General features: G+C 41.1%; 1 protein-coding gene across 3 annotated transcripts in view; it reads left to right on the forward strand.

Moving 5' to 3' along the window:
* The window catches only part of MACROD2 (mono-ADP ribosylhydrolase 2), an 893,688-nt gene that overhangs the window by 807,253 nt on the left and 58,657 nt on the right, over positions 1-27,778 (forward strand). For all 3 annotated transcript variants that reach the window (XM_087774714.1, XM_087774715.1, XM_087774713.1), the window contains exons 10-11: positions 9,605-9,646; positions 17,849-17,929. In XM_087774714.1, coding sequence (XP_087630840.1) covers positions 9,605-9,646; positions 17,849-17,929 — 123 coding nt within the window. The remainder of the gene's footprint in view (positions 1-9,604; positions 9,647-17,848; positions 17,930-27,778) is intronic.

A 27,778-nucleotide genomic window follows, 5' to 3' on the forward strand; every position in this document is an offset into this window, starting at 1 on the left:
AGACTCCGTGTCCTTTCAGAGCTAATGAAAGGATGCTGAGCCGAAGAACTTGTTCATTTTTTTTTGAGCCATATCAGTTGGTGTTAGGAAAAAGAGAGACAAATTGCTTCATCTTGAAAAAACTTTCTCTCCCCTCTATTCCATTTTATGACATTCAGTGCATTTTCTGCTTTTATCCTGGTTGATGAAAACACTGTCCCTCCCTACCTAAAGCATATGGATAAGAGCTACTGTCTTATATTAATCCTCCTGTTACTTTAGGAGGATGCACAGCATCCTAGTTGTGCATAAATGTGCAGATATATTACAATTACAGAGGAAATTCATTGTTAAGAGATCTACCAGGCTTGGAATCAAATTGGAAACTGTCTAAATGGCTGAATGAAGGGCTTTGTATTAAAAAGGCCGATCCCTGCACTAATACGTGAGTGAACTCTTAAGCAGAGATTGTAATTTCTGTACTGGTATTGAGAAGCATCGCCCTCTCCACTTAATATGGCAGACTTCACTGGGGCTGAAGCGGTCCTCAGTGTGAGCAAAGGAATCATAAGTTAGCCCTTAGTAAGTAATCCTGCATCAAATGGGTAAATCGTTTGATAAATTTAGCCTCTCTATTTGCATTTGCAGTGTTCATGAGCCGATTCGTTTCTTTAATTCATCACCTGAATGTATTCCACAAAATATTTTTCATGGGCTTTATTTTACTGTGTGGATAGGTGCCAAGTGGTTTACTGGAAGTACCCGATATCCTTTATCTGGAATTTCACCTGGGTAGTGATTTGCCTTGTAAGTCAGGAGGCTCTGGTTTTCTGACTGGTCCAGGCAGGCATGCAAAGGCCGTCCGGGCTTGAAGCCCCCCCGAAATGGACATTAAGGAGTAAGTTTTGGGGGAGTTTGAAATCCCTTTGCCCTTCTCCTCCTGATCAATGAGGGCCATCCTGAAGGTTTTGGTTGCAGCTACTTTTCCCATCTCTGTGCAGAGTTTTCAGGTTGTCATGTTCGCAGCTGATAACCGCCTGTGTTTTCACAGGTATAAACTAGAGGCGGTCAGACTGTCATCTCCCTTTCTTCACTGCTTTCCCTCACAAAGCTTTCAAGGCACTGTGGATGGGCTGGGTCCCTGCCAATGACATGGAGCCTAAATTTGTGTCTAGACACCTGCTGTGGGTACATGAACATGCCTGGGGCTGAGTAGAAGCTGGGACAGAGCTGGAGTGACCGGTCACAGCAGCAGCAGCAGATTGGGATGTGGTGTCACAGTCTTTGGCCTGTGCCCTGGTTGTGGGCAGGATCACCTGCAACCCAGGCCTGTTTGCTGGAAGGAATGAAACGAGTCTCGCTTCCCTGACCCCACAGCTCTGATGCAGCTGCAATCCCTGCCATTGTATTGGGACACTCAGGGGACTCTCTGGTTTCTCTGGCTTGCGAAACTTTTGATTTGTCACTTGGAGATCCTGCTTGGTGAATGTGCAATGAGATGGTGCATGGCCATGCATCCCTTTCCTTTCCAGGGCTGTGTATCAAGCTGTTGAGAGCGTACCAGGGTACCACTCGGTATTTATGCATTCACAGCCACCTGGCCTGCTCTGGACTCCATGCCAACACTTAATGTTCCCCCCCAGATTGGAAATCTGGGGGGGGAGTCTTGTGTTCAGGCAGAGACGAGTGAGAATTTTTCGGTGGGTGGAAGGCAGCAGTGGTGTTGGAGAAGCTGTGACACGCTGACAGTTTCACATGGGCGTGAAATGCTCTCTGCACCCCTTTGAGCTGTCCTTATATTGGAGGATGTGATCCTCAGATGGCTTCTGCAAGGCCCCTTGCTGAAGGACTTCATTCAAAACAGCTGGGGAGAAGTGCATCCCCGCTGTCTCCCGTGATGGTTCCTTGTCCCTCAGCAGCGGAGGCTTCAGAGGAAGCACTGCCCATACGGGGAAGCTGGAGGAGCCTGTGCACCAGAATAGGATGCTGGCTTTTCTCTAGTTCTCTCTCACAGCACCTACAGATCCTGATAAAGCGCGCTCCAACGTAAATAGGATGGTGTAAAAATTGTTCTCAATCCAAAAGTTTACTATAGCCGTAATACTTAAAATATCTGTCCGTTTCAAAATGTGTCTGAAAGAACTTACCTCATAAAATCTCAAGATAACTAAAAGCTAAAGGTGTTCATAAAACTGTGAAACAGTTTTTTTCTATGGCATTTTGTCTTCATTTGCCATGGCAATGATAGTGCCAGTCCTACCACTCACTGGGGTTATCTGTCTTAGCGCCTTTTGCCAGTGTCTCAATGTAGTGCAGCAGGATGAACAAGCAGCAGCTCAGGCGTGGTGCTTGGGAGGCCGCGTATGTAATTGATGGCTCAGATACTGTTTTCAGCACCTTAAGAGATATGCAGACCAAGAGAGGGTTCCTAGCACCTTCTAAAATGGCAGTGGGTTTCCAGTACCTAATAAAAAGTTAATGGGCAGTTTCTTGCTTCAGTTTGAATCGTAATAAAACTTCCCGGTATGATCCCTTCTGAATTATTTCCTGGCTGACCGCCGACAGAGCATTGCTCTTTGTCTCTGTGTTGCAAGTATTGGTCACCTCAAAATTTAGGCTTGGACGCCCTGGCTGTACATGGTTTGAGAGAGGCTTGTGATATTGTCTGCTGTGTGGTCTGGAAAATTGTTTGCCTCCTTGTTCCTGATAGCAGCAATGGCACTGCTTGGAGCAGGGTATGGACAGACAATGGGAGCATAAGCTACTAAAGCGCTGTTGTCAGAAGCTTTTGCTTTGCTAAGTGGAGCCTCCTTTTCTTTGCTCCAGCAGCATCTTGTAGACATGTTCCTTGTCTCCTTCTGTGAGACTGACGATGGAGGCTGCAGTCAATCCAGAAGTCAGGGGAAACGGCTGTGTCTACGTATTTGTCCACTCACTCCAAATCCCTAAGCTCTCCAGCTCCTGGGAGATGCCTAGATATGGGCTGCATTGAAACGGTGAAGTGGCAGGCGATGAGGATGCCCTTGAAGGCACGGGGGTCATGCAGTTGGAAGGACCAGGCTGCTGCATGTGTTAGCGGAGTGGGAGAGCACAGGGAAGATGATGAGTGCAGTAATTAGAAAGGTGAATATGGAGCAATTATTTATCATCTCTTGTAACACAAGAAGTGCAAGGTGTCCCAGGAAATGATGAATCAGGATGAAAACAAGCAAAAGGAAGTAGTTTTTCATCTGACACATAGTTAAAGTATAAGAATGCTTGCTTTTAGGTGCCACAGAGCCTCTAGGTCTTGAATATAGTTAAAAAGGGGATTAGCTTGACCAACAGAGGAGCGGTCCAACAGTGGCTATTAATCACCATGGTCTCTATGTAACCTTAGCCTCAGGGAGAAAGGCTGGTAGGGGGAGGGAAGTGTATTGCTGTGCTGTTCTGTTCTGCGCTCAGTCCTTCGCACACAGATGCCTGGCACCAGAAGGTGAACAAACAGAAGCTTTTTCTGCATAATACCTTACGTGAATACGTCTTTGATCGGGGATCTTTTCTTCCTGCTGTGTTGCATGTTGTGGCATCCCATGCAAAGCATTCCAAATGCATTTTATGTCATGCTCAAAAATAACCTCTCTGGTCACTGACACTGAGTCACTTCATGTGCCGGAGTGTTTCTAATTGCAAAGGATGCAGTTAAATTTGTGTTTGTCTCATTTGATTGCCTCTGCCCTAGGTTACTGATGAGATTTTGTTAGAAGCTTGTATTTAGAAATGTGTCAACACATGCAAAACATACCATTTTGTGTGTGACTACGACATTAGCATACATGTGGGTGAGAAATCCACTTTAGCACTTGTGTAAACAAAACTCAGTTGTTTTCCATATTTTAGGACAGGGAGGAAATAAGGAAGTTTTGCAATAGGTTCTTTTTAAAAAAAATGATGTCTGTTTTCCCAAGGAGTGCCTCATTCCTTTTGTGTAAGGTAGAAGCACCTGGGAAATAGAAATCCAAATCTGATCCTGGCTGAGAGCACCATTTCCTGCACTGGAACAACGTTGTCCAGTTCACCCGCAGTGGGAATGGCAGCTACCACGTAGCCTTTATATGCAGCTGAGGCTCGTACTGGTATATGTATTTTACAGCGGATCAAGTGATACGGTACATAAAAGAAGCCATCTATGTGGTGACAAAAAAAACCCGGTGCCTAACTTCTTAGGAGGTTGGTACTAAGGATTTCTATTTGATATGGCTTCAAAAGCTACAAACACATTTTACATTCAGTGAGACTCCAGTGTTGTGGGACTGGTGTAACTAAGCAACACGGGAAGAAAAACTGCACCAGTGCTGCAGTAAGGCCAGGATGTACGGAGTGTATCAGTGGAAGTTTCTTTATAATCAGACTAAAAAATTTGATTAACCTTGCTTAGTGTCAGGTGGAGGTTTATATAGTGCCTATTGCTCTGTATGCAGGATTGCGTGATTAAAGGATACAAATGTTCAGAGCTAAAAGTCCTATTTCTGCTTCCAAAGCAGAAGAATGTGCTTTTTTGTTAAGGATCTTTTTGTTTTACCTTTTCTTTTTTTCTTCTTCCTCTTATGAGCACTGAGGATGATGGAAAGCTTTATGGAAAATATAATTTTTTACAAGTAGATGTGAAAAGAGTCAGGCCTTGGTTTAGTTGATCTCATCTGGCAGTGATTTCCAAATCTGCTTTTCCTCAAAGAAAACGTTCCCATTTTCTGTGCTATTGGTCAGTCTGTTGTATTATCCCAGTGGAGAACTGAGTTGGAGGGATCGGAACAACCCAAAATGCTCCTAGGTTATTGCAAGCCTCGTGTATGTTTGGGCTTCATCAAACCCTAGGGTGTTCTTGTGTGGTTTACTGTGCTACAAAAACGTCAAGTCTTTTAGGCTGAGATGGACACAGAGCCTGTACACTATTGTAAAGCTCCTGCTGGGTAGCAGCAAGGGTCATAAGCAATCAAAAAGTGATTTTTAAATTACCAAGGATTGAAAATAGATGTGAGAGACATGATTAGAAAGCTCTCTAAGGAGGTTAAGATGATGACATAGATAGGTGGGTGAAGCTTTGGGACAAAGCTTTGGAAAGACAAGTGTGGTGGAGAGAAATACAGAGAGTGAGAACTCACTTGGTGTTTTCAGCTGCTGGAAACTTGACATTATCATGGTTTAGACAGTTTGCATCAGGCAGGTACCCTGGCCCACACTGCTGCCCACTTCAAGACTGAACACGAGAAGCTTTTCGTTTGAGCCGGCAGAGGCTGCCCCAAAATAGGATCCGTCTTCCTCAGTGTTGCGAGACTGTTGTGCCGCACATCCTCTGTCATTGCAGTGGAAACTGTACAGGCAAATCATGAAGTACCTGCTAGGCAAATGCTTGAGGGCAGGAACTTTTTCAGCTGGACCACTGGTTTTGTATAGTAAATAAGCTCAATGGGATGGCTGAAGCTGTCAATGCTAAAAGGTTTTACGTTTGGGGTTTTTTTTGTTTTGATTTTTTTTGATCATACTGCATCAGTAGAATCACATGGTCTTCAACCTCCTGTACAGCTCTGCCCATCTCATTGCTCTGTTTGCCAGTGCATATGTATACAGGCTGCGGAGGGGAGTTTGGTCTGGTCCCACAGTGCCCTCCCAGCCCCTCCCGTGGTTATGGTCAGTACATGGAGCCGCGCTTGCAAGGAGGAGCAGACTGAGACACATGGGTTGGCTGGAAATAAGGAAACGTCTGGAAATTAGGAAAGAGCAGAAAGCACTGAGAAAAAGAAGAAATCCTGAAGGATGAGACAAGGCAGCCGAGGAAAGGTTAGAGGAAGGCAGGGAGGAGCTAGCAGCATGCAGGGCTGTTGGGGGAGTGCTGGCAGCCCAGAGTGCAGGCCCTGAATGCAGATGAAACAGCAGCCTCCTGCAGCGGGGAGCTGGCTCTTGTGTAAGAGCTCTTCAATGCATGCACGGTTAAAAATAAAAGGTGTTTGTATAGCATTGACTCTCTGCATGCTAACATGAAGAAGAATGCAAATAGAAGTGTGAGCAACAAGGAGGAGGCTGTTTAATGGCTTTGAGGATTAGCAGCGGTATTTAGAGCCTTTCACCTCTCTGTTCCTAACATAAATCTTAACACAGATTGATGGTTTTAGCCATCTGGCTTGTGTTTGCTTGTGTGCAACAACTAGTGAGACAGAGAAAGAACCTGACCAGCAAGGCAAAAGAAAAAAAAATGTATATGACAGAAGAAGGCATCTTCTTCTCCAGTGTTGGTTAGAGCAGGTATGGTGCAATTCTGTTTCACAGAGCTCAGCAGGTAACAAGGGAAAGGGGAATGAAAGAGTAACAGGCATCGCTTGGTACATGACTCTACCAGGGAGCCTGTGACTTATACAAATGCGTATGCTGTGAGCAACTTGCTCCCAAATGCAAAGCACTGTGATCTTTAGAGATATAGTTACCCCAGAGAGCACGAGAGTTAGAGGGCGAGTTTCAATCGTAGGTTGACTTTCAACTGTAAATTATTTTATACTTGACTGGAAACTGTTCTCCCATACATCACCCATCTAATACCCTGATTTTATATACTATAGTCCAACTTATAAGCTAGAAAATTTTGCGCTCTCAAGCGTATGACGTACTTTGGATTAGATGGCTTCTTTGTATCCTAAGCCTTCTAAATACCAATGCAAGTTTTCTTGGGGGTGAGCTGACCCTTGCAGGGAGTCACTGTCAGTTTTCCTCTCACTCCAGGGTGCAAGGTCTGTCATTCCTTTTCCAGCAAGGTCATCTTGGTAGAGCTTCCAAAAATCCAGGGCTTTAATGGGGAAGCCATGTGACAGGTTGCTGTTCCGCGTCTCCAGACAAAAGAGTAACCAAGAGTGGGTACGTGCATGCACACGCTATAGCGTGTTTTCCTAGTTAGTTATTTTTCAACAGCTCTGAAGTAAGGGTGAGAGTTACAGAGGACCTCACCTCTGGTCTTTTCAAATAGGGGAGTTTGGGTGAGAAATATTGATGATATGTCTTTAAGGAAATGTTTACTGGTGTCAAAGATGCGCTCTTGGGTTCTTCTGTGGTTTTACTCAAGTTTGGTCTGGGATTGACTGTCTGTGGTGCGTATTTCAAACCAAAGCAAACCTCTAGAAGGCTTCCTCTAGATGGGGTAAAAAAATGTGTAGGGAACATTGGGGGGGGGGGGCGGGAAAAGCAACAACCAAAAAACCCCTATGTATTACAAATCCAATTTTTAGTAATCTTGGCACTGATTTTGCTTTATATTACGCATGCAGAGCTTCAGTAAAAATGTTTTTAAGTGCTTTTACTTCTTCAGGACCTAGTAACCAAGAAACTGTCTGTAATATCATTCTTTTGGGGGGAAAGTGAATGGATTTTGGATACAGATTTCCAAAACACTGTTTTTTGTCTCAAATAATCGGTTTTGGCATAGAGCTCTGACAACTAAACATGGTGTTTATCACTTCAGCCAGCTACACCAAGGTCAGTGAAAGAGACTGCTTTATATTTGACAGGGAAGCACTTCCACCAGATGCATTAATAGTGTGAGAGTAAGAATTATAGACACATGAAGTGATTGAGGAGTGCTGTGTGCCAAAGTGAAACTCAGATTCAGATCTAGATTGGGGTAGAATTTTCAAAGGCACTACAATGACCTGGAGATCATGTCACCAAGCAGTTGGGAGCCCAACTCCCATTTTCAGAAATTACGTAAGGACTTCACTGCCTTTCAGCGAGACTTAGGTTCCTTTTCCCAGGAAAAACAGCCTTTAATTCACAATTAGTTCACAAAAGCAGTCTTTGCCTCTTCATAATTGTATTGCATAATGACTTTACTACCTTTTAATAACATCAGATTTCTTGTCTGTGTCCATTATCACCAGCTTAGAAGCTATTCTGTTGCTTTGGGAATTTCATATTCCAAGTCACTTACAGAACTATAATTAAGAACTTCCGCAGAAGACCAGGTGATATATGTATGTTAAGATATTATATTCTGCTGATTTAGTATCAAGTCTTAGATTAATTTGAAACATCACGCTGGCTTCATTATAAATGTTTCCATGGAAAGAACATGTTATTGGAAACTGAATAATTAATAATGTCTGTGTTAACCAAATGTTTTCTGAGTGGTTTGTTTAAAAACGTCAGGACTCCAGTTGAAAATCCTGGCTCTGTTGAAGTCAGTGGCAGAATTCCCATTGCCTTTAAAAAGATTTATCATTTTTTCAAGAATTATTTGTCAAAGCTCCTTAAAGTTTCTGTATACAAATTTATATTTGTATGGTAGGGATCCACGTGCCTTTTTGATCTCCAAAACAATTGTTTGCAGAATCAGGAGAAAGGAAGTAAAATGCGCAGTCACTCTTCAGTTCCGATCCTTTGGGCCAGACTAAAGCGTACTCAAGAGAAACATAACCTGCTCTCATTTAGTGGCTTCTGAAAGTCCTGCCCTCCAGATCATGTCTGAACGAGATGGACGGGGGGAGAAGGATGGGTACAGATCCATCTACTGTAGATTCACAAGCATCTGTGAAAATTCTCACGCTAGTGATTTTAATGTTTGTAGCAAACAAAATTGCCGGTGGAGGCTTCTGTTATTAACCAATTGTTCTGTTCTCGTGCTACTTAAAATAAAGTTTCAGGCTCCAAATCTTGATGAAAGCAGAGCTTAATCCTCATAGCGTGTCACAGCATTTGGATCTCAGTGGAGTTTATAGTGTAAAGATCTGACCCTGTAAATTAGGACCTAAATACTACCGTTAGTTTCCATTACCATTGATCATAATATTGCAAAACTCCTTTGGGTTCAAACGGTGGTCATAATACGCACATATGCAAGTTTGAAAGATGTTAAGCTTTAGACAGAAATTGTAGGCTTGCTACAGAATTTGCACGTGCCCAAATCCATTTAAAAGGGTATAAATGGAGTCTGTATGAATTAGGAACATAGTTGACATAAACTTCTGTGGTCAATGAGCTCTCCATTAGATGATTAAGGCTCTGGAACATTGAATTACCTAGGTGTTAACTAAGGCTAATAATTTTTTTTTCCCATCAAAACAACTTGTAAGAAATTCCTTTGTTACCGAAATGCAACTTTTTGCAAAAGGAATCTGCTTTCTTCATCTATCATCTTAATCATTACAAGTGTTTAATTCTTGGCTAGCCCAAGTTTGGTCTTAAACCAAAGTCCTGTCTGGCAAATTTATAGTAACTTCTTCATGTGGTATGATTTCTGGATAACTAGTTCTCCTCTTAACATAGCCAGCTGTTCCCAGGCAACAAAGCAAACTGAAACTTGACAAGTAAACCAAAAACTCTGCTAGAAAAGAGAATGTGATTTCATTTTATTACAAGTCATAATTTGCAGAATTCTGTAAATTATGTAGAATTTTATTCCCTGTCTTTATTCCCTGCATTTCCTGTATCTGGTAGTAGTAACAGTCTAGTATCAAAACCTTCTTTTCCCATCCACCTCCAGATCGCACTGCAAAATGTTTAACGGGAGGAGGCAAACTAAGATATGGGCAATTTGAAACATGGAATAGTTCATTTTAGATGTTTCCTGGTATTCTTATTAATCATTTTCTTTCAATTTTTCTGACAGATGATGCTAATGAAGAAGGGACTCCGCTGTGTGAAGAGACAGGTGAGTAAACAGTATTTTATGATAAAATATATCACTTCTCTGAAGCATCAACCAAACGGAAAGAATTCTTGAAACTATTTGCCTTGGTTGTGATAAGCAGTGCCACTCATTTTTTGCCAATGTTATGGCAGTCATCTCTAATTTTTAACATAACATAGGGTAAACCATCCCTAATAATAAATAGTATGCAGTAAGAATGGCTGAGACTATCTTTTTAATGGCATAATCTGTTATGAGCCTCTGGGTGATACTCAGTTGCTTTTTATTAATAACTAGTTTGAACATGAATGGGAAATAACTAAAATTCTGCAGTCTCTCTGTCTGTAAAAAGGTGTGAATACAGCAATTCTTGAGTCATTTGCAATTCTGATTATTGGCCATGATTTGTTTGCAATGAAAATGGTAGCAAAACTCTCCGTCAAACTCTTAAATACGTTGAACTTGATTGGACAATATTTCAGAGGACTTTTTTCCTGGTCCTCCTAGTTTGCTGTTTAAAACAAGTGTCAATGTTTAGGGTTTCTGGATGTGTATAGACTCGAAATGGAAATGGTGGTTAGGTATGAAGGAAAGAAAGGCCTGAGGAACAAGAAAAGGAGAGGACAGAGGATTAGATATCCCCCATGAGGGCAAAAGCTTCCAGTCAGAAGACTTCTGCTAGTTTTTTTTGGTAGAGAGCTTTATCCACTTAATCTTCTCGATCAGGTTTTGTAACAGGCTTCCACCACAGCACACCATGTTATTTTCCCTGCTGACCTTCACCTAGAGGTTCTCAGTGGACATCTTCTGTTCCATAAAAGACTTATGTGCAGTGAAGGACCTCCTTTTACATGCAGTGTATCTCCCCCTACTCTTCTTCTCTGCCTCTCCTTCCTAACCAGCTAGTACCCATCTGTGACAGTGCACCAGGCATGTGCACTGTCCCCCAGGTCTCTGTGACCCTGATCCCATCATAGCCCAGTGACTGCGCAGAAACTTCCAGTTCTTCTCTTTACGAAAAGATAGGGCATCAGAGAGGAGAGCCACACGGAGAAAGGCAGAGAGATACCAGCCAGAAAACAGAGGTAAAAGCTTTTGAAGCAGTATGTTGGCTGCTTAAATTGGCAAGATTGTCCTAAAGACAAACGGATTATGATGATTTATGCAACCAGATAATTAGCTTAGAGATTAGAAGTTCTTGAAGAATGGTGTATGCGCATAGATGTGAAAACATGGATATACACAGATAGATATGTGTTCCGCTGATGGATTAGCGCATTCTTTTATGGCTGTTCTGGCCTGTTGATTTTATTACACATAATTATAATTACTTTTTGATGTCAAGACTACTGGATAGGAACTTCTAGAAATTTTAATACAATTAGTGTGATTGATATAGTTGTACATACATACATAAAAGTAGAAAAATAAAGACTGTCATTATACAACAAACATTTGCCAAAGATTATCCTGCAGTTGAATTTGCAGTATTCATCTAACATTTCCAGTTTCATTTTTTACAGTTATCATGGCATGTATACTTTTATAAGCCCAATTATTTTGCATTTTTTCTCTTGTTGCTTTTATGGAGATTATGCAAATTACTTTTTTTAAAAGCATTTTAAATTAGAATTAAAAGGAAGTGCCTTTCCACCTAATAGCTGGTCTCGTCTTTCTTGCCTTGTATCCTTCACAGCTTCATTAATTTGGGTGAAGCTACATAGCTGCTCTGAGAAATTATCACTGAATTAAGTCATTTGAGGAAGGTATTTCCCTACTTGCCTGTTTCTTTGTGCATATGAGATAGATGAGATCAGGTTTGCCTGTAGGGTGCTATGAGCTTCAACAGCACGTACTTGGTTATTTCTTCATCACCTGGAGATGTTTTGGGAATCAGTGCATTGATTGTCAGCAATCAATATCTACATGGCTGAAGAGAAGTATCTTTTGTATATCTGCTCCAGTAGTGGGGCAGATGTACAAAAGTTACGCCCTTTTGACCTATTTGTGTATGGACTTTTTAACGATTGTAGGATGTGTTTGTGGGAACTATAAATACATCCATAATTTCTGCATTGAGGGGAGCTTTCATTTTTACACTCAGCTTTTTATCAGTTTGAAGGATATCTACTTTTAACTGTTCTAAGGGGAAAATAGAGTAGCAACTTCTAGTCACCACTTCAAGATATTAATTGAATAATCATTCTTCATTCTACTTGACTTCATGGGTCATGACTCCAGCAGATGGAGTCAGCAGTTGGCACCAGTATTGATGACCCTGTTTTTTGGAGCTGTCCATATCCAGTCTGCTTTAGGATTATTTCTCCAATTCCTGTGCTTAAGGAAAAACAAAATGTTGGATTCCTGGAGATCACGTTACAGACTACACACGTGTAGGACCTTTGGCAGAGATTCAAATATTCTAAATTTCACCTAAATTCCTGTGCCTCCAACTTCCTATTGGCTAAGTGTTTCTGGGGGCCAATACCAAACCAATAGAAAAAGACAGAGAAGTACAGGGACACAAATGAGATGTAGATTCATTGTGTCTGTACCAATTTCCGTTTGAAGAATGTAGTTGAATGAGGTGGAGGTTACAGAGTTGGTCCTAATTTAAACCTGGTGGCAAGAATTAGAGGAAAAAAAACTGATCCTGGTTTGGCGTCAGCTGAAGTCTATGGGAATATGTCCATTGACTTCACTGCACACCAGGTTAGGCCTTGGGAACAGCTAGAGAATTAGCCGGGAGTAAGGAATAACAAATGACCAAATGTGTGTATTATTGAGTGATGGATACATTATGAAAGTAATCTGTCTTGTGTTTCTACCACCCTGAAGTGCAAATATCTCATTACATGCAGAAAGGCCTTTCTTTCTATGATTTCTCTTCAAAATAAATAAGAGAATATCTTAATTACATCTGCCAGATAATCTCCATTAATATCTACATTAATACTATAAAATCAACAAGCATAAATGATCATTTTAGCGAGTTAATCACATAACGTCATTGCATATATTGGATACACTAGAATAAGAAAAACATTTAAAAATAAAAAAAACCTCATCTTATTAAATATACACACTCAAGACCACTCTTCTAATGGCATTTAACTCACAGGATTTTAACCCATCAATTTGTTATTCTGGATTCTGTATCTTGTAGCAGTTGCCGACTTAACGGCACCATTTAATTCAAAGCGCTTTGATGTTATCGTATGTCATACAGTTTGCTGTTAGAATGGCTTGAGTCAAAAGGGCAGATATAGTAATAGCAGGTACAGCCCTGTGCGGTTCTACATCTCAGCTTTCCTTTATGAATGATTTCCTACGTAAGCAAAGAGAAGGACCAGATGACCTAATAGTCTTGTCTACCTTTAACTTCAGTAATTTAATACTGCAGAGTCATGATGCTTAATGTTTTAAGCTCCATTAAGGGAAGATTATTCTAAACTTTAACTTCTGAATGACTTTGCTTTTATACCCGTAGATTCACATATCCATGCACAGAAGCATGCAAAATAAGCCCTAATACTGCCATAATTGTGTGCGCAATTGTAGTGATTGCATGTGGAAATTATAGAAGCATGTGCTATTATGAGAAGCACTGTCCAGATTCCTACACAATAGTATCACATTATTATGCACTGACATGTTAATTCTCTTACCATTCAAAAAAAACCCCAAAAAAACCCCAAAAAAACCAAACCAAACCAAACAAACAAAAACCCCAACAACAAAAACAACAGAAAAGAGTTTCAGTTCTGAATCTGTATTCTCCCTCAGCCTGTTCAGCTTCACTTTCCACGAGGTACCAAAAACTTTTGACCTCGCCTGTATGAATGTTGCCACCCTACTGTCTTTCATTTCCCATCTAATGGTTGTTCGTAATAAATGCCTTGCTGGTTATCTCTGCCCTGCAGAGAGATCTAGACAAATCAGAGAGCTGGGCAATCGGCAACCATATGAAGTTTAACAAGGGCAAGTGCTGGATTTTGCACCTGGGACAGGGCGACCCTGGATGTCCATACAGACTGGGGAATGAGAGGCTGGAGAGCAGCCCCGCAGAGAGGGATCTGGGGGTTCTGGTCGACGGCAAGTTGAACATGAGCCAACAGTGTGCCGTGGCAGCCAGGAGGGCCAACCGTGTCCTGGGGTGCATGAAGCACTGTATCACCAGCCAGTCGAGGAGGTGATTGTCCCACTCCACTCTGCACTGGTGCGGCCTCATCTTGAGTACTGTGTGCGGTTTTGGGCGCCACAGTACAAAAAGGATACGAAGCTACTAGAGAGTGCCCAGAGGAGAGCCACAAAGATGGTGGGGGGTTTAGAGGGGAAGCTGTATGAGGAGCGGCTGAAGTCACTCGGTCTGTTCAGCCTGGAGAAGAGGAGACTGAAGGGGAGACCTCATCGCAGCCTACAGCTTCCTCACAAGGGGAAGAGGAGGGGCAGGGGCTGATCTCTTCTCCCTGGCAACTAATGATAGAACCTGAGGGAAGAGCAGGAAGATATGCCGGGGAGGTTTAGGTTGGACATTAGGAACAGGTTCTTCACCCAGAGGGTGGTGGAGCACTGGAACAGGCTCCCCGGGGAGGTAGTCATGGTGCCAAGCCTGGCAACATTTAAGAAGCATTTGAACAACGCCCTCAGACATATGGTGTGATTTTTGGGGTAGTCCTATGCAGGGACAGGAGTTGGACTCGATGATCCTTGTGGGTCCCTTCCAACGCAGGACATTCTATGATTCTATAATCCCATTTCTATCCTGAGCATCCTAGTTAACCACCTGTTCATTACTCAGAAGCCACAGCCAGCTAGGATGACAGGACCAAGGATCTCATTCACACTAACAGGGGAAGCCCTATTATAAACAATGCTGTATAAATATAGAATTTCTTTGTACGTTCCACTGTGTGCACAGTCTTATACTTGGACACTTTTTTTTGGAGGGAGACTTCCTCTTTTTTTCTGAGATGAAAATAGCAATCACTTGTAACCAGGGAGATTTGGAAGGTGTGAGGGATTTTGGGAATAGCTTACTTGGAGACACACTGTGAGATTTAAGTGGCTTGTTGACCCTCTGAATTAGCCTATAAAGAAGAATCATTTCTCCCAGTGTTAGAGCTCAGAAACCTTTTTGCACTGATGATCACGATTAGAAAAGCTTTTAATACGATCAGTTCAGACATCTGTCTAGGTGTGCTGTTTCTAAACAGAAATTTGCAGGCAAAAAGTCTGTAATATTTGGCTAACTGTTCTGAAAGACATACATACTGTTGGAGAGCAGAAAGGGTTAAGAGTTGTATTTTGACCGTAATAAAAAGGCATTATTTTGAAGCCTGCACAAATCCTTTTCTGTCTCTGGAATGAGGGAAATCTGCTAAAAAGCAGTGAAATTGTGATTGAAATCTTGTTCTCCTGGGACAGTGCCTCTACATCCTTTTGTGAGCATTTTAAGGTTCTTTATAGAGTGCAAAAAGATCATTTCTTTTGAGATAGTAACAGTTCTGACTTCTCTGAATGTAAGCCTCCTCCTTCTCCGTCTTTGTGCTGTCAATTAAGATGTTGGTTATATTATCTAATGTATTCAGATACTCCTGAAAGACCTGGCTGGACATTTGCATTTAAACTTGATTGGCATTTGACTTGTGGGACTGGAGGAAGTGTCACAGATTGGTTAGATGATAAAATTCATCACTAGAGGGGTGACTGTTGATTGAAACACTCCTATTGATTTGATTCCCTGATGTGAATCCTTGTCAACCAAAAAAGGGAACGTAGCAGGTAGTTCAGAGTGGCATTAAAACCAAAGAAGCCATACGTCAATACGGTCCACTATAAATATTCAAGCTATTTTTTAAAAGAATGGGAGAGTGTTGGCAGGAATCAATCTTTAAAAGCCTGGTTATTTTCAGGATCTCTCTTTTGTATTGAAGTTTGTGTTGAACTCTATCACCATTGCTCCTGAATAACCCTTTTAAAGGGTTGACGAAGTGTGTCTTTATTTGGCAGGTTTTGTCTTTATTTTTCCCCACGGTATTTCTTGTGGTTACTCCTACATTCTCACCGCTCCAGAAGTAAATTCATCTTAGTGCTCGAAAACTCTGGTTTTCCTCAAAGTATTGTATTTGAATTTCAAATTCAGATGAGCAAATATGATGCCATGACACATGACATGTCCTATGTTAAGTGCTGCCAGGGAAGGTCTACCTCCTGATACCAAGCCAAACCTCAAAGCGTGTTCTGCTTCGCAGTAACTCGCTTTATTTACTGATCACTAAGGGCCCTTCATGTTCTGAACTATATGGAGTTCCAGAATGAAACGGAAATTCCATTCTAGAAGAAATTTTTAAGAACAATATTCAGTTTGGCTTTTTTGGGTAATGCTCATTCCTTAAAATTAAGCAAGTGAGATGGAATTTAATTACTCAAATACAGATCTCCATTTTGGAATTTTTGTTGACATTTTGAGCTGTTGCTTTACATAAATTCGTGCCAGCTTCACAATCTGTGGATCTTCTTTTTGGATGTAAGTGCAGTAGAATAACCAGTTTTCCAGGCAGGCGGACAGAGAACGTTTCTGAGTTTCCTGGGCTCCATGCAAAGCCCGTAACGATTCACTCCCTTTTTGTCTCTTGAACAAACACTCTTTGCCTTGACCCTGCAAGTTCCTTTTCCACATCCTCGCTTACTTCTTTCATACCTCCTGTTTGGAAACTTTTAGCATTGTAGTTCTAGCTATATGTAGTTGTGGAAGGCTAGGAAATAAAAGGATAGTATCTACAGCTCTTAGCAGAGCCAAGTCCTTTATGAGAACTGGGCATCTGATTGCCGAGAGCTGTTTAAAAATCCAGCGACATACAGAGTAGATGATTGCGTGGGGTATGTATGACAGCAGAAGAGACGGGTGTTTTCAGAATACTTAAGCAATTTATCATATACATGTAGATAGCTTTTTTCTCAGTTGCTAATTAGCTAATCAGTTTGAGGTAATACCATGATTCTTATTTTCTCACAGCATGGTAATAGGGGTAAATCAAGCAAGGTCATATGTCTTCCTAAATTTTCTGCTTACAAGTGGTCAAGGTTTCTTTCCAGCATGCACAAAAGTGTGTTTTCTTTAGGGTTCTCCTTCACCCAAGCCCTTAGCTGGCCACAGGGAATCTGGAGGCTTGACAGAAAGTCAAATGATAGAAAGTCATTTTCCCATCACGGTTGAATAGATTCAATAGGCACAATGAATTGAGTTTTAATTGTCTGCCATTCTCTGCTTTCGTGGTTAAGCAACAATGTTTGAAGAATGTTTGAATTAGTGAACCTGCTTTCATTAAATGTCTTAATTTACAAATACTTTTTATGATTAATTTCCAGCTTGGTCTCCCTTTTGTACTAACAGGTTTTATGTGCTACCAGTTTGTGCCTTGAGGTCTATTTTAGCAAACAAACAGTAATTTCATCCTTTATGTTAAGGTGACAGGATATCTTGAAAATGTTGTAGAAAAAGTTCATCATTTTTAAAGTTTAACCAACTGATATTAGACACTGTGAACTTCAGTCCCTACAAATAGGGGAGATCTTAAACTTCACTGCCCTCAGTTACTGTTTTTACTTAGGAGGTTTTCCTTTTCCTCCATCTTCTTGTTGCTTCCTGGGTAAAAAGTTGGAATGGATTTTTTCAATGAGAACATTTCTATCTCATAAAGCTTTCATCTTCTTAACTTTACTTCACTATCAAACTTGCTTCCCTACCTTTCATTTCATTACTAATTTCAGTCAATATTCATTTGTTACTGTGTTATAACATTGAATGGAGAATTGAGCTGAGAGGGAAAAATCATTTCATTCAGATTATTTCTCCACAGTTCCATAATACAGTTAATATTTTGTTAAAAACTACAAATTAAAACATCATTTTTTTTTTTTTTTTATTTCTGAAGAGATTAAGAGCTTGTGAGAAAGCAGGTTATTTTAGTATGAGCGTTCTTCACTGCTGTCATGTGAAAGTTAGGGAAAGTCCAGTCCACGCTGAAAGATGCCTATTATGACTTTTATAACAGATGACGCAGTAATTAATTTTAATGATAGAAAGATAGGCATCGGGCACTGAATGGAGTGCTGAGATAAAAGGTGCTCACAGTTGTGGTGTCACGCATAGTAATATTGGATACAATAAAACAATTTCAACATAATGTATGTAATTTTTTTTTTTTTTAATGTTTAAAGGATTGGAACAAAAAGGCCAGCCTCCATCTCCCACAAAGAGCAAAGCAGAACAGCCTGAGGATCTGCAAGATGATGCTGAAGGTAGGTGGTCTGACAGCTTTTCAGAGCTATTAATCAATTTTGCATTTTGGGGAGAAAGGTTTACTCTGAATTCTTTGGAAAGAACTGGAAAGCTTTCATTTAAGAATGTTGTTTGCACACACTTGGAAAGTTCCTTTTGGCCTAGATCATGAGATTGTAATTCTTCTGAAGTATATTTTGTCTCAAGATAGATTCAGAATTACAAATGCTATTTTTATGTGATGGGCTACTAATTATTGCTGATATAAAATGAGAAATTGTTGCTGTTTTATGTCTAACCTGTTCTGACTTTATGTAATTAATAATACAAAATGTAATGCATGTCGTGCAGGGCTTGGGTCATAGTCTGGTTGGTTAAGTTGGTCAGGTAAATCAGCTACCTGCTGCAAAACACGGAGCAATAAAATTCTTGCTTTCCTTTTCTACAAGAAAATTTTGCTGTATCTCTTCCCACTCCAGTTACGGTGTTTATGGCTCTAGACCTTATGCAGTGTATTACATCTATCTGTGGGCAGAAGTCACAGGTGCTTAACATTATGCCGGTAGTGTTGTTCCTGTAAGAGTACTTTCCTCCACATGAGTCTTCACAGGGCAGCTTGTCCATGTGTACAGACGTAAATATGGTATATGTTGTTCTAAAATCGGATCAAAGTATCTTTTCTAATCCGTATCTTATTGGGAGAGTTATTAAAAGATGTTAACATCAAAGGCTTATTTTCAGAGTGCAGAGTTTCACGTTGCTCTCCTATGTGTGGAAGAGCAAAATGCCCCAATGCTGGAAAATTCCCCTTACGTGAAGTAGTTAAAAGGATGAACCTTAATCTTTAATCCATGACAGTTCCTTATCATGGATTCTCTTTGACCTAATGTTCCTCAAATGGCACATCTCATTCGGCACGTCTCATTCTGCACCTCGCCCAGTGGCTCCACGATCTTCATCGTTTTGACCCAGCGCTGTGCATTCAGCTCCTAAAATATGACTGGGGTATAGTGTGAGTCATAAAGAGCAGAGAAACGCTAACATCTATCACTTTAAGTAACTGCTAGTAACATCCTGTCACTAACATTGTGACTGGTTGTTAATGGCAAGTACTTAAAGCAATAGCTGTCATCGCCTGGAAGGTGTGGGGGGACCCAAGAAATCTCATCCCGACTGGTCTTCTTTCCTTTCATGCTGTACTAAACCCAGCTGAAATTAAAATACCAATTTTATGTCTGGATTAGAGAATTCAGTGAGGACAAACCACATGTCAGTTTGTACGCAGGCTAAATGGCATGTGGGATTGTGATGTCATTTTCCATATTCCTAAATAGGTGAAACAATGATAGTTTTTACGATGTATTTTCATTTAGAGTGTGGCTAAAAGCTTTCCTTGTATCAGTGTCAAAAAAAGGGGGGGGGGGAAGTGTTGCAAAACTGTAAGGTATTCCTTCCATTGGAAAAAGAACTGATGATGTTCCACTATTTCTGTGGCTTACTAGGTACTGTTTCCTAGTTTACTATGCCTGTCAGTGCTTCCTGGTGACCTACAGTTCACTTTGTGGAGCACAGACAAATGCATTGGAAGGGTGAAGTAAATAGCACGGCAATAGAATGATTGCATTACCCTCGAGCTGTAAAATGCCTGAACTCCTTGAATTTGATGCCGTACGGTAGTTTTTGCTGATGCAGAATTGAGGCCTGTAACACATAATCACTGCTGCAGAATTTAATCTAGCTGGTGACGGAGTCCTCTTCTCCTTAGGCAGGAATCAGGCCTGTAATGTTTAGGACTGAAAGTCTACATTGAGAATTGAGGGTGGTTGTGATGGGGAAAAAAAGGTAATTAAAGTGTTTGCTGAGGGGGGCTGGGGAAGAAACCTGGATCAGATTTCTGGCATTACCTGTGCCTCTGTTTTGAAGAGGAGTCAAGCCGTTAGGCTCCAGACACTGAATTCCTATAAAGTTGCCGAGTGGCTAGAGTCTAATGTAACACACCTGTGAGCCATTTCCATTTCAGTAAATGGGATTTGCACACATTTGTCTGAGAATAGGATTTAGTTTCTACTGTTCTAATTATTAGCTGTTGGTTTTGACTAATTAAAAGACCTTTTAATGGGGAGCCTTGAAGATTATGAAAGCTGTGAATATGTGACATGAACCAGAACTACATGTCTGAGTAATTTTATTTAGGTAGCAGTTTGTCTTCACTTCCAAAAAAATGCCTTTTTCTTTTTTCTTTTTTTTTTTTTTTTTCTTTTTTAAAAGAACTTCTGAGTAGGTAATGCATATAAACAGTCTCAAATAAAACACAATAAAGCCAGACACTGCCTGAGGTCAACTTTGTTGAATTTTCCTCATGGTAAAACTGAAGTGCTTTGTGTTCAGCGTGTTTTAACTTTGGGATTGTTCACATGCTTTAGGTACCCCAAATTTAAAAAAAGCAAACAAACCCAAGAAAACAGCAAACAAAAAAAACCCCACAACCCCTAGCTTTTAGCAATAAAATGCAAGTCCAAAGATACTTATATTTAACATAAGATAATACTTTCCCCTTGGTAACATGACCAGATATAAAATGTTGAACAAATATACACTGAGGCCCAGGAAGAAACAAATATTTTTCCCTCTGCTTAGTTGTCAGTGTCCTTTTAGACTGAAGATGGGAATATAACTCGCTATTTTAACAGCCTCATGCATGCCCTTGTGACAGTCTGTAAAAACTATTCCACTGAGTTCAGTAATATTTCTGCTGTAATATTTTTCTCCAGCACACCAAGCTGGTTCATTGGCTAGAGGTAATGGAGCAATATCTTTTCAGTGCATGTAAAAATCCCACAGAAGATCACGGAAAGTGGGCTCCTTCATTATTACCCTCTCTGCAATCAAGGAAAGTCGAATAAGTGGCTGTATGTAAGGAGCTTGTTTTGCAGTAAGCTAAAATAAACACTTGACATGCTAATGAAAGCAATTTTATACTGAACCTCTAAAGTATTAATGGTGTCTGTTATTATGCTATTAGATATATTGTTCTCTGCCTTCAGACCGTTGATAGAGAAAAGCAAGCGTGAACTGCATAGCAGATTCTCCTGTCAATGGTTGTATTCCGTAGTTTTTCACTGTAGCGCAGGTTATTGGCTGGGGAAATGAATAGACTGGATACATGGAGAAACATTCTTTACTCCCAGGTTCCCTGCAGTATTTCAGGTTTGACACGTGCAAACATACAGTGTCATTTTCTCTCTTTTTTTTTTTTTTTTTTTCTTTTTCTTTCTTTTTCCCGGGTCCTGGGAGAGTAAAATCAGCCAGTGATAATTTTTCCTTTCCCCTTGGTCAGGTACACTCAGTGACTGAGTGATTGTAAAGTCTCAGGTGAGAAAAATATGTTTGGCTCTAAACAAAACTTAGCATGTCTTACTTCACTAGCTTCATAACACAATCCTAAAGTAATTACATAGACAAAATGGCAGTACTTGTCACAGCACAGCAGCCATGAGTTAGCACAAATGCCACAGGTCACCTGTTCTCATCCTACTGATTGTCACCAAGCAAAAGCAAACAATTTTTACAAAAGTCTAACAAAACAAAAATTTAAAATGTTCCTTATTTTTCTTAGCTACCTCCCCAAATGTCCTCCTATATCTACTGAATGGCGAGGTGTGTGCAATAGATTTTCTTGATACTGGGAGAAGCAAAACTGTTCACCCTTTCCTTCCTTACACGATTTCTCAGATATAAAACGGAGCCTGCCCAAGAGCTGCCCCATCCATTCCCACCATGGTCTGCAGGTGATCAATATTGTATCAAAGACGACTAATACATCTAATAACAGCAGCACAAATTGCCTGATCTTTCTCCTTCTCCAGGAGAAAGATAATCAATCCATGCAGCAAAAGCTGCTTCTGTGCCTCCTAAGGTCCTTGCCCGTAGGATCCTCCTTGCCCTCCCTCAAGGGATGTGAAGACAGAACTGGAGTTCTGCAAGTTGTCTTGCTCCAGCTTTTCTCATAAGCTTCTCCCAAAGTGAATGACCAGATTCATCCTGATAGATTGAGAGGTTGTTGGTCTCACGCGATCACCTTAGCTGAGGTTCAGTGTATGTGCGAGGAGCTGGTCTGTTGGAATTGCTCGTCCGGGATGAACTTTGTCTGCTTTCTGTTCACTTGGTGGAAAGGAGAACAGTTTGATGGATAAACCAAGCCAGGAAGGTCAAAATGAACACAAATCACCTTTAAGAGAGTTGGTAGAGCTGGTTCCTTTGCCTGATGGGGTCATCACACTGTCGACCCCTTGGCTTTCAAGGGCAACATCAAATGTCTGAAATGTTGCTCAGCAGCGTCAGGAGTCCGAGGCTCACCAGCAGGCTTCTGCCTCGCTCGGTGGACGCTCTGTGCATGAGAGATGGCAGTCTAGTGATTGGAGTACACAGTAGAAATAGGGTGAAATGGGGTCACATCTTATCTTGACAACTCATTGGTTCAGCTGATCATGGCCATTAGGTAGGATGCTCACCGAGAGGAAGATGCCCTGGCTCCTCATTCCTTCTCCCAAAATGTTTTTGTCCAATGCCAAGAACTGCATAGTCTTGGGGCTAGAAAATAAAACTCATTTTACAGTTTAGTCCTTTAATTGCGAGATAAACATAAGGCTTCCCCTTCCTGGTTCTCCTTTATATATCGCAAATTTTGCAGCTTTGCTGCTCACTCCCTGGCTTTGTAGAGAAGGATATAGTGTATGCACCCACAAAAGTCAACAGTGCTTGGCTTGTGCTGCTTTCCTCCGAGGTGGGCTTAATCCTCCCTGGGGCTGGGTGGGTGCGTACAACAGCTGCTGTGTGTTACCATTACCCAGGGATGTTTGAAGCGTCTTTTCTAAGGGCCTTCTAATACTATGCAGGCCTGATTGTCTCTCTCCTTAAGGTATGGATTAATATTAACTAGATTCGACTTCTGATTAGTTTTAAAATGTTCCTCGGTTTATAGCAAGCAATTCTTTTATCATTTGAGAAATTGTAGCTACGTTTCTTCTTTGCATCCCACAGGGCAGTAATATTCTTCAGTAAATTTCTGCTCCACTCATAATCTACTAAAAATTAACATCTAGACACATAATTATACTTCAAAAACACACACTCTCTTATTCAGCCTTAAAAGTGCTACTTCTTATTAAGATAGCTTAGAAGTTACTGTATTCTTCTTGCCACCAAACCGAATCCTTAAATACAATTTTAAATTAAGATAAAGTGCTACAGAAGAAATTCCCTGGGAAGTGTGTGTATCAAACATGTCTGTGAAATGTTTCACCTTAATGCAGATTGGTTATATTTGAAGTGATGCTATTAACCCCTATCCACTTTGGTTGATAGCTTCTTTTTTCACTTCTGTTTTGAAGTCCACCATCTGTCTCGACTGATTACAGCTCTCAGAATATCAGGTGATCACCTTCCACTTAGCCAGGGGAAAAACAGGACGTTATCTGTATTTTTATTTGTATTTGCTCTCCGAGCAAACCCTTCCTAGAAGATTCTTTTCGTTGCTGAAGTGGCTTCTACTGTTTCATTAAATTGTAGTGCAGTGGCTACACAAGACAACTTTGAAAACGCAGCTCATTTTGATGACATGCAGTCCTGTTGTGTTGACTATTTACCCATTTGGGTTTCTTTTAGCAGCTGAATATACACGTGTGTAAACTGTACCAGGCAAACAGTTGCAGTTCCTGTTTTCACACTAAATGCTTCAGAGTGGATTTTCTTTCTCCTGAGATGAGCTAAGGTGCAAAATAGTAAGTTACTAAAGTGACTAATGCAATGTTGTCAGAGGAGAATTATACACAGTGACGAACCAGCGTACCTGCAGGGGACTCATCTGTCAAGGAAGGAATTCATTTCTCATTTCTAACCATGATGTGAATAACAGTAAACCATCACGATTGTTCAGGTCCAGTGCAGAAGACAGGGCTAGTCCCTTAATTCTGAAATATTGAAACAAAATAGTGCATGTTTTGGTTCGTGTTTTATGCTGTTTTTAACAAGCGTGATCTCCTGTGTGGCTTCCCTGTCCATTTCTTCACTTTGTTGCATTGCCACACCACACGATTTCGTGGCCTGTATGCAAAAAAATTGAAATAGGTCTCATGTTTTATTTTGACTGTGGCTTGGAAAAGAAGCTGTGCCACAGTCCTTAACGGCGTGCGGTTACCCAGTCTCTTAGGCACACCGGGAAAGTATGAACGAATGGTAAATTGACACAGTAACAATAAAGTTTGTGATCATGTTGTGCACCTTCACGTATGGGGTCCCTTTCTTTCTCTGTCTCTTAGATAGGACTGCGTGTAGGGCTAGGAGTCAGGGCTCCTCCATTCTGCTCTGAGCTCTGCCTCTGCCTGCTTTTCAACATGCATCAACTCAGATGAGCGATTTCTGCCCACTTTTGTAGACCATGATAACAGCAATAATACTTGTGCAGCTCGGCGTGTGTACTGTTTGCATCAAATGCCAGTTGTATCTTTGTCCTCTGTACGGGCTGTGTATGACGTCTAGGGTACGATGTCCTTATTCTGGTTATGTTGGACAGCTCGAGCTTCCAGGAGATGTCTGCTTTCATTTGTTTTGAACAGTCACAGTTGCAGATTGTCAGAAATAGCGATGATCAGCATCTTTGGCAATGAAATTTTAGATGTCTCTTGCCAGGCACCTGTATTGCAAAATCTGAGTCATGCTGTATGTCAAACAGAAGAATTGCACCCAGTGAAAAACCAGCCTAGCACAGCGTTCCCAGCAGTGTTATGTATGAAGCGAGTTGGGACAAATCTGAGTGCTCGTGTCTTCTAAGCACCTAATTTGATGCTGTAGCTGTTGTTCCCTAGTTCTTCCCTAGCCAGGAAAGGTATAATGAGGCCAAGTTACGTGTCTTGTGATCCACGGAGGAGTGAGGCAAGGGGAACACGCCTAGTGACTTCAGTGGGCTTTAGATTAGGCTCCTATATTTCTCAGGATGTTAAATAGGTGAAATACAATAGCATTATTTTTAACCTCTGAGATAATCCCCACAAGCTACAATTTTCTCATTCTTTTCCCACACTCCTTGACAATTCTTGACAAAATGCTGCATGAAAATGAAAACCTGTTATTTATTACGCTGACAGCTTCACTAGGCTGGGTGCATTGACAGCAGCGCGTTCAGGTCTGCGTCTGCAGTGAGGTAAATTGTTGAAGCAGCGCAGAGGGAAGAAGTCTCATAACTCCATTAAACACTTACTGCAGATAACTCTTTACTAACCCTTCTTAAAATTTACCCCAAAGGGGTTATAGACAAGTAGTAATTAAAACTGACCTAAATCATAATTTAATTAAAAGAAATTAAAATGCAAACTGAAAACGTTCAGTAACCTCAGGCCACCACCCTAATGATTCATTTTAATGCGTTTGTAGTTCTACAATAATGGCCTTTGTGTGTATGTGCTTCTTGTTTTATGTCTGATATCATTTTGTCACTGGAATAGTCTGAAAATGGTTGCAGGCTGTATGATCTTGAGTGTATATATGGATATATCCGTGCTTTCTTCTTGCACTTTAGGAGTTTCACTGGAGTCAGCGTATCTACTCATGTGTGCAGAATGTAGCAGCTGTAAGATCAAGGCCTATATTTTTAATTTTCTCATTAATTAGTCTCCCTGTTATCCTAGAAGGACCTTCATATCATTAGTATGATTACCGTGGCAATATTTTTGTGCTGTAAAAAAGATAATTCAAAACTGGCATCCTTTATTTGCCAGATCTTGGTTTGTATTTGCATTTGTCATAGAAGCGTGGTGCAGCTTGAAGAGAGATTCACAGGCCAGACCGCAGGAGAGGTCCATGGTCGTTGGCCACCCGGAGAACCAGAGCATGCACCCAGACTTGCATGGCAAGAACCATTCGGGGATGTAACAGGGTCAAACCTGGTGCTCGGGGATGTGAAACGTGCACCAATATGTGAGAGTGGCAAACAAGATGTGAGCCTGAGGTGTTGACCCTCTGCCTGTTTTATTTCTACTCCACAAAGGAGGAGGTTGTTTGAAGGAACCTTACTGTGACTGTTGACACACTATGGATGATATAAGTACAGCTTTCTCAGTAAGGAAAGCAATTTTATTAATAACATCTATGTTGGAGGAGTAGAAGTAGACTGGTTTGTACTGGGTTATGCAGAATTTCTTCCTTTAACTAAAAATACATTATCTGCAGTTCTGTTTTCTTCTGGAAAACGTCTTTTTTGCACCAGTTTTTGAGACACTGACTTTAGCCCCAGCTCTAAGTACGTCACTGACTGCTTGTGAAGAAAGGTACTGCTGAAGAGGAGTAGGTGTATGAGCAAACCTGGCACTTATTCATCTCTGAAATAGGAAGAGCCAAGAGGCCAGCAGGCTATTAATATTTTTGACTTGCCATGTTTGTCGCAAGAACAGTGAAAGATGTAAAAAGCCACATGCCTCCAGGGTCTCACAGAGAAAATGGGAAGAATAGTAAAACCTGCTCTGGTGCTGCTGCCGAGAGTTTGTCCTCTGGACTTTCACAGGGATCTTGTCCCAGCCCTCTCCCATCTGACTGCCGGCTTATTATTTATCATATCATCTGCTTCGTTTTGGGGCTGCTACTGCAGCTGGCATATCGCTGCGCATGCTAAATACCTCTCCTTAACATAAAGTGGGCAGGCACTCGCAGAGTATCCGGTTTTCTAGTTGAGTTAGAAGTGCTGCTTGCTCTGCCAGCTTGCTGAGTGTGCTGATTGATCACTGTTTAGCTTGTTTTCTACCAAATATAAATGTGGGTATATATCATTTGGGCGGGGGAATTTTCTTGCTGATCTCAAAGAAAAAGGCCGAGAGGAGAGAGCAAGCACCTGTCAGGCAGTAGTCAGCTTGGCAAGGGAAAGGAAAATATATGGCCAGAAGTAGGTATTTTAGTGTCCGATGTGCTTATTTTGTTTCTACAGTGTTACTGTAATTCTCAAACTCCTGTTTTTCCAACTGACTGCCATGCCGGGGAAAAGAAACAGATGTTCTCTTTTGTCTTTTGATGTGGCTCAAAGTCATTTACATTTGCTGGCCTAAAATGACACGACATGTCATTCGCCGCTTTTTCTATCTCCTTTGGAGTGAGTGACAGATTGCTGTTCAATTACTAGTATGATAGAAAAGCAGATATTGTGAGGACAGCTTTCACCTAAAGGAAGTGCAATCGCCGTTGCTGCAGTAGTGGAAAGAGAAGGATGGCAGATACTGTAGAAGCCATCCAGTGGAAAAGACATTTTTATTATTAATAATGTCATGGGGAAGACTCAAGGGAAATGTGCGGGTCTGGCTTTGCTGCCTGGAGAAAAGGAGAGCCAGGGGCAAATAAAAATGTGGTGGAAAAACTGGCTTGCTACTCTTGTAAAATATATTTTCAGCTCTTTGCCTTGAGCATGTGCTGCTTAAAACCTTTCCATTTGCTCTGCACCCAGTTCCAGTGGAGAGCAATAATTACAGAAAGACTTTTCATCAGTAGAAGACACTCAGTGAGAGGCTCATTAGAAGGGTTTTTTAAAAAGGGAAAAAAACTGTTTGTCAGACACTTTGGGATTAGTCACTTCTCCACCCTATAGTTTGCTTTCTTATCGGTGTATTCGTACGCCTCTTCCTCCCTTTCTCCTAAGATGAGATTCTCCAGGCCGAGCAGAGCTTAACCCTTCCTTCTGCAAGTCATTTACTTGAGGATCACTTGTCCACTCAATTTTTTAGCGTTTCCTTTTCTCTAATTCTATCGAAGTCACTTCACATGCACGGCACATACTTTCAATATGCTGATTGAGATTAATTTTCATGTCACGATCCAGTCAGTCTGTTGGACTG

This window comes from Nipponia nippon, unplaced genomic scaffold, assembly GCF_047370975.1.
Source record: "Nipponia nippon isolate SJK-2023a ecotype South Korea unplaced genomic scaffold, ASM4737097v1 scaffold_4, whole genome shotgun sequence".
Classification (NCBI taxonomy): domain Eukaryota; kingdom Metazoa; phylum Chordata; class Aves; order Pelecaniformes; family Threskiornithidae; genus Nipponia; species Nipponia nippon.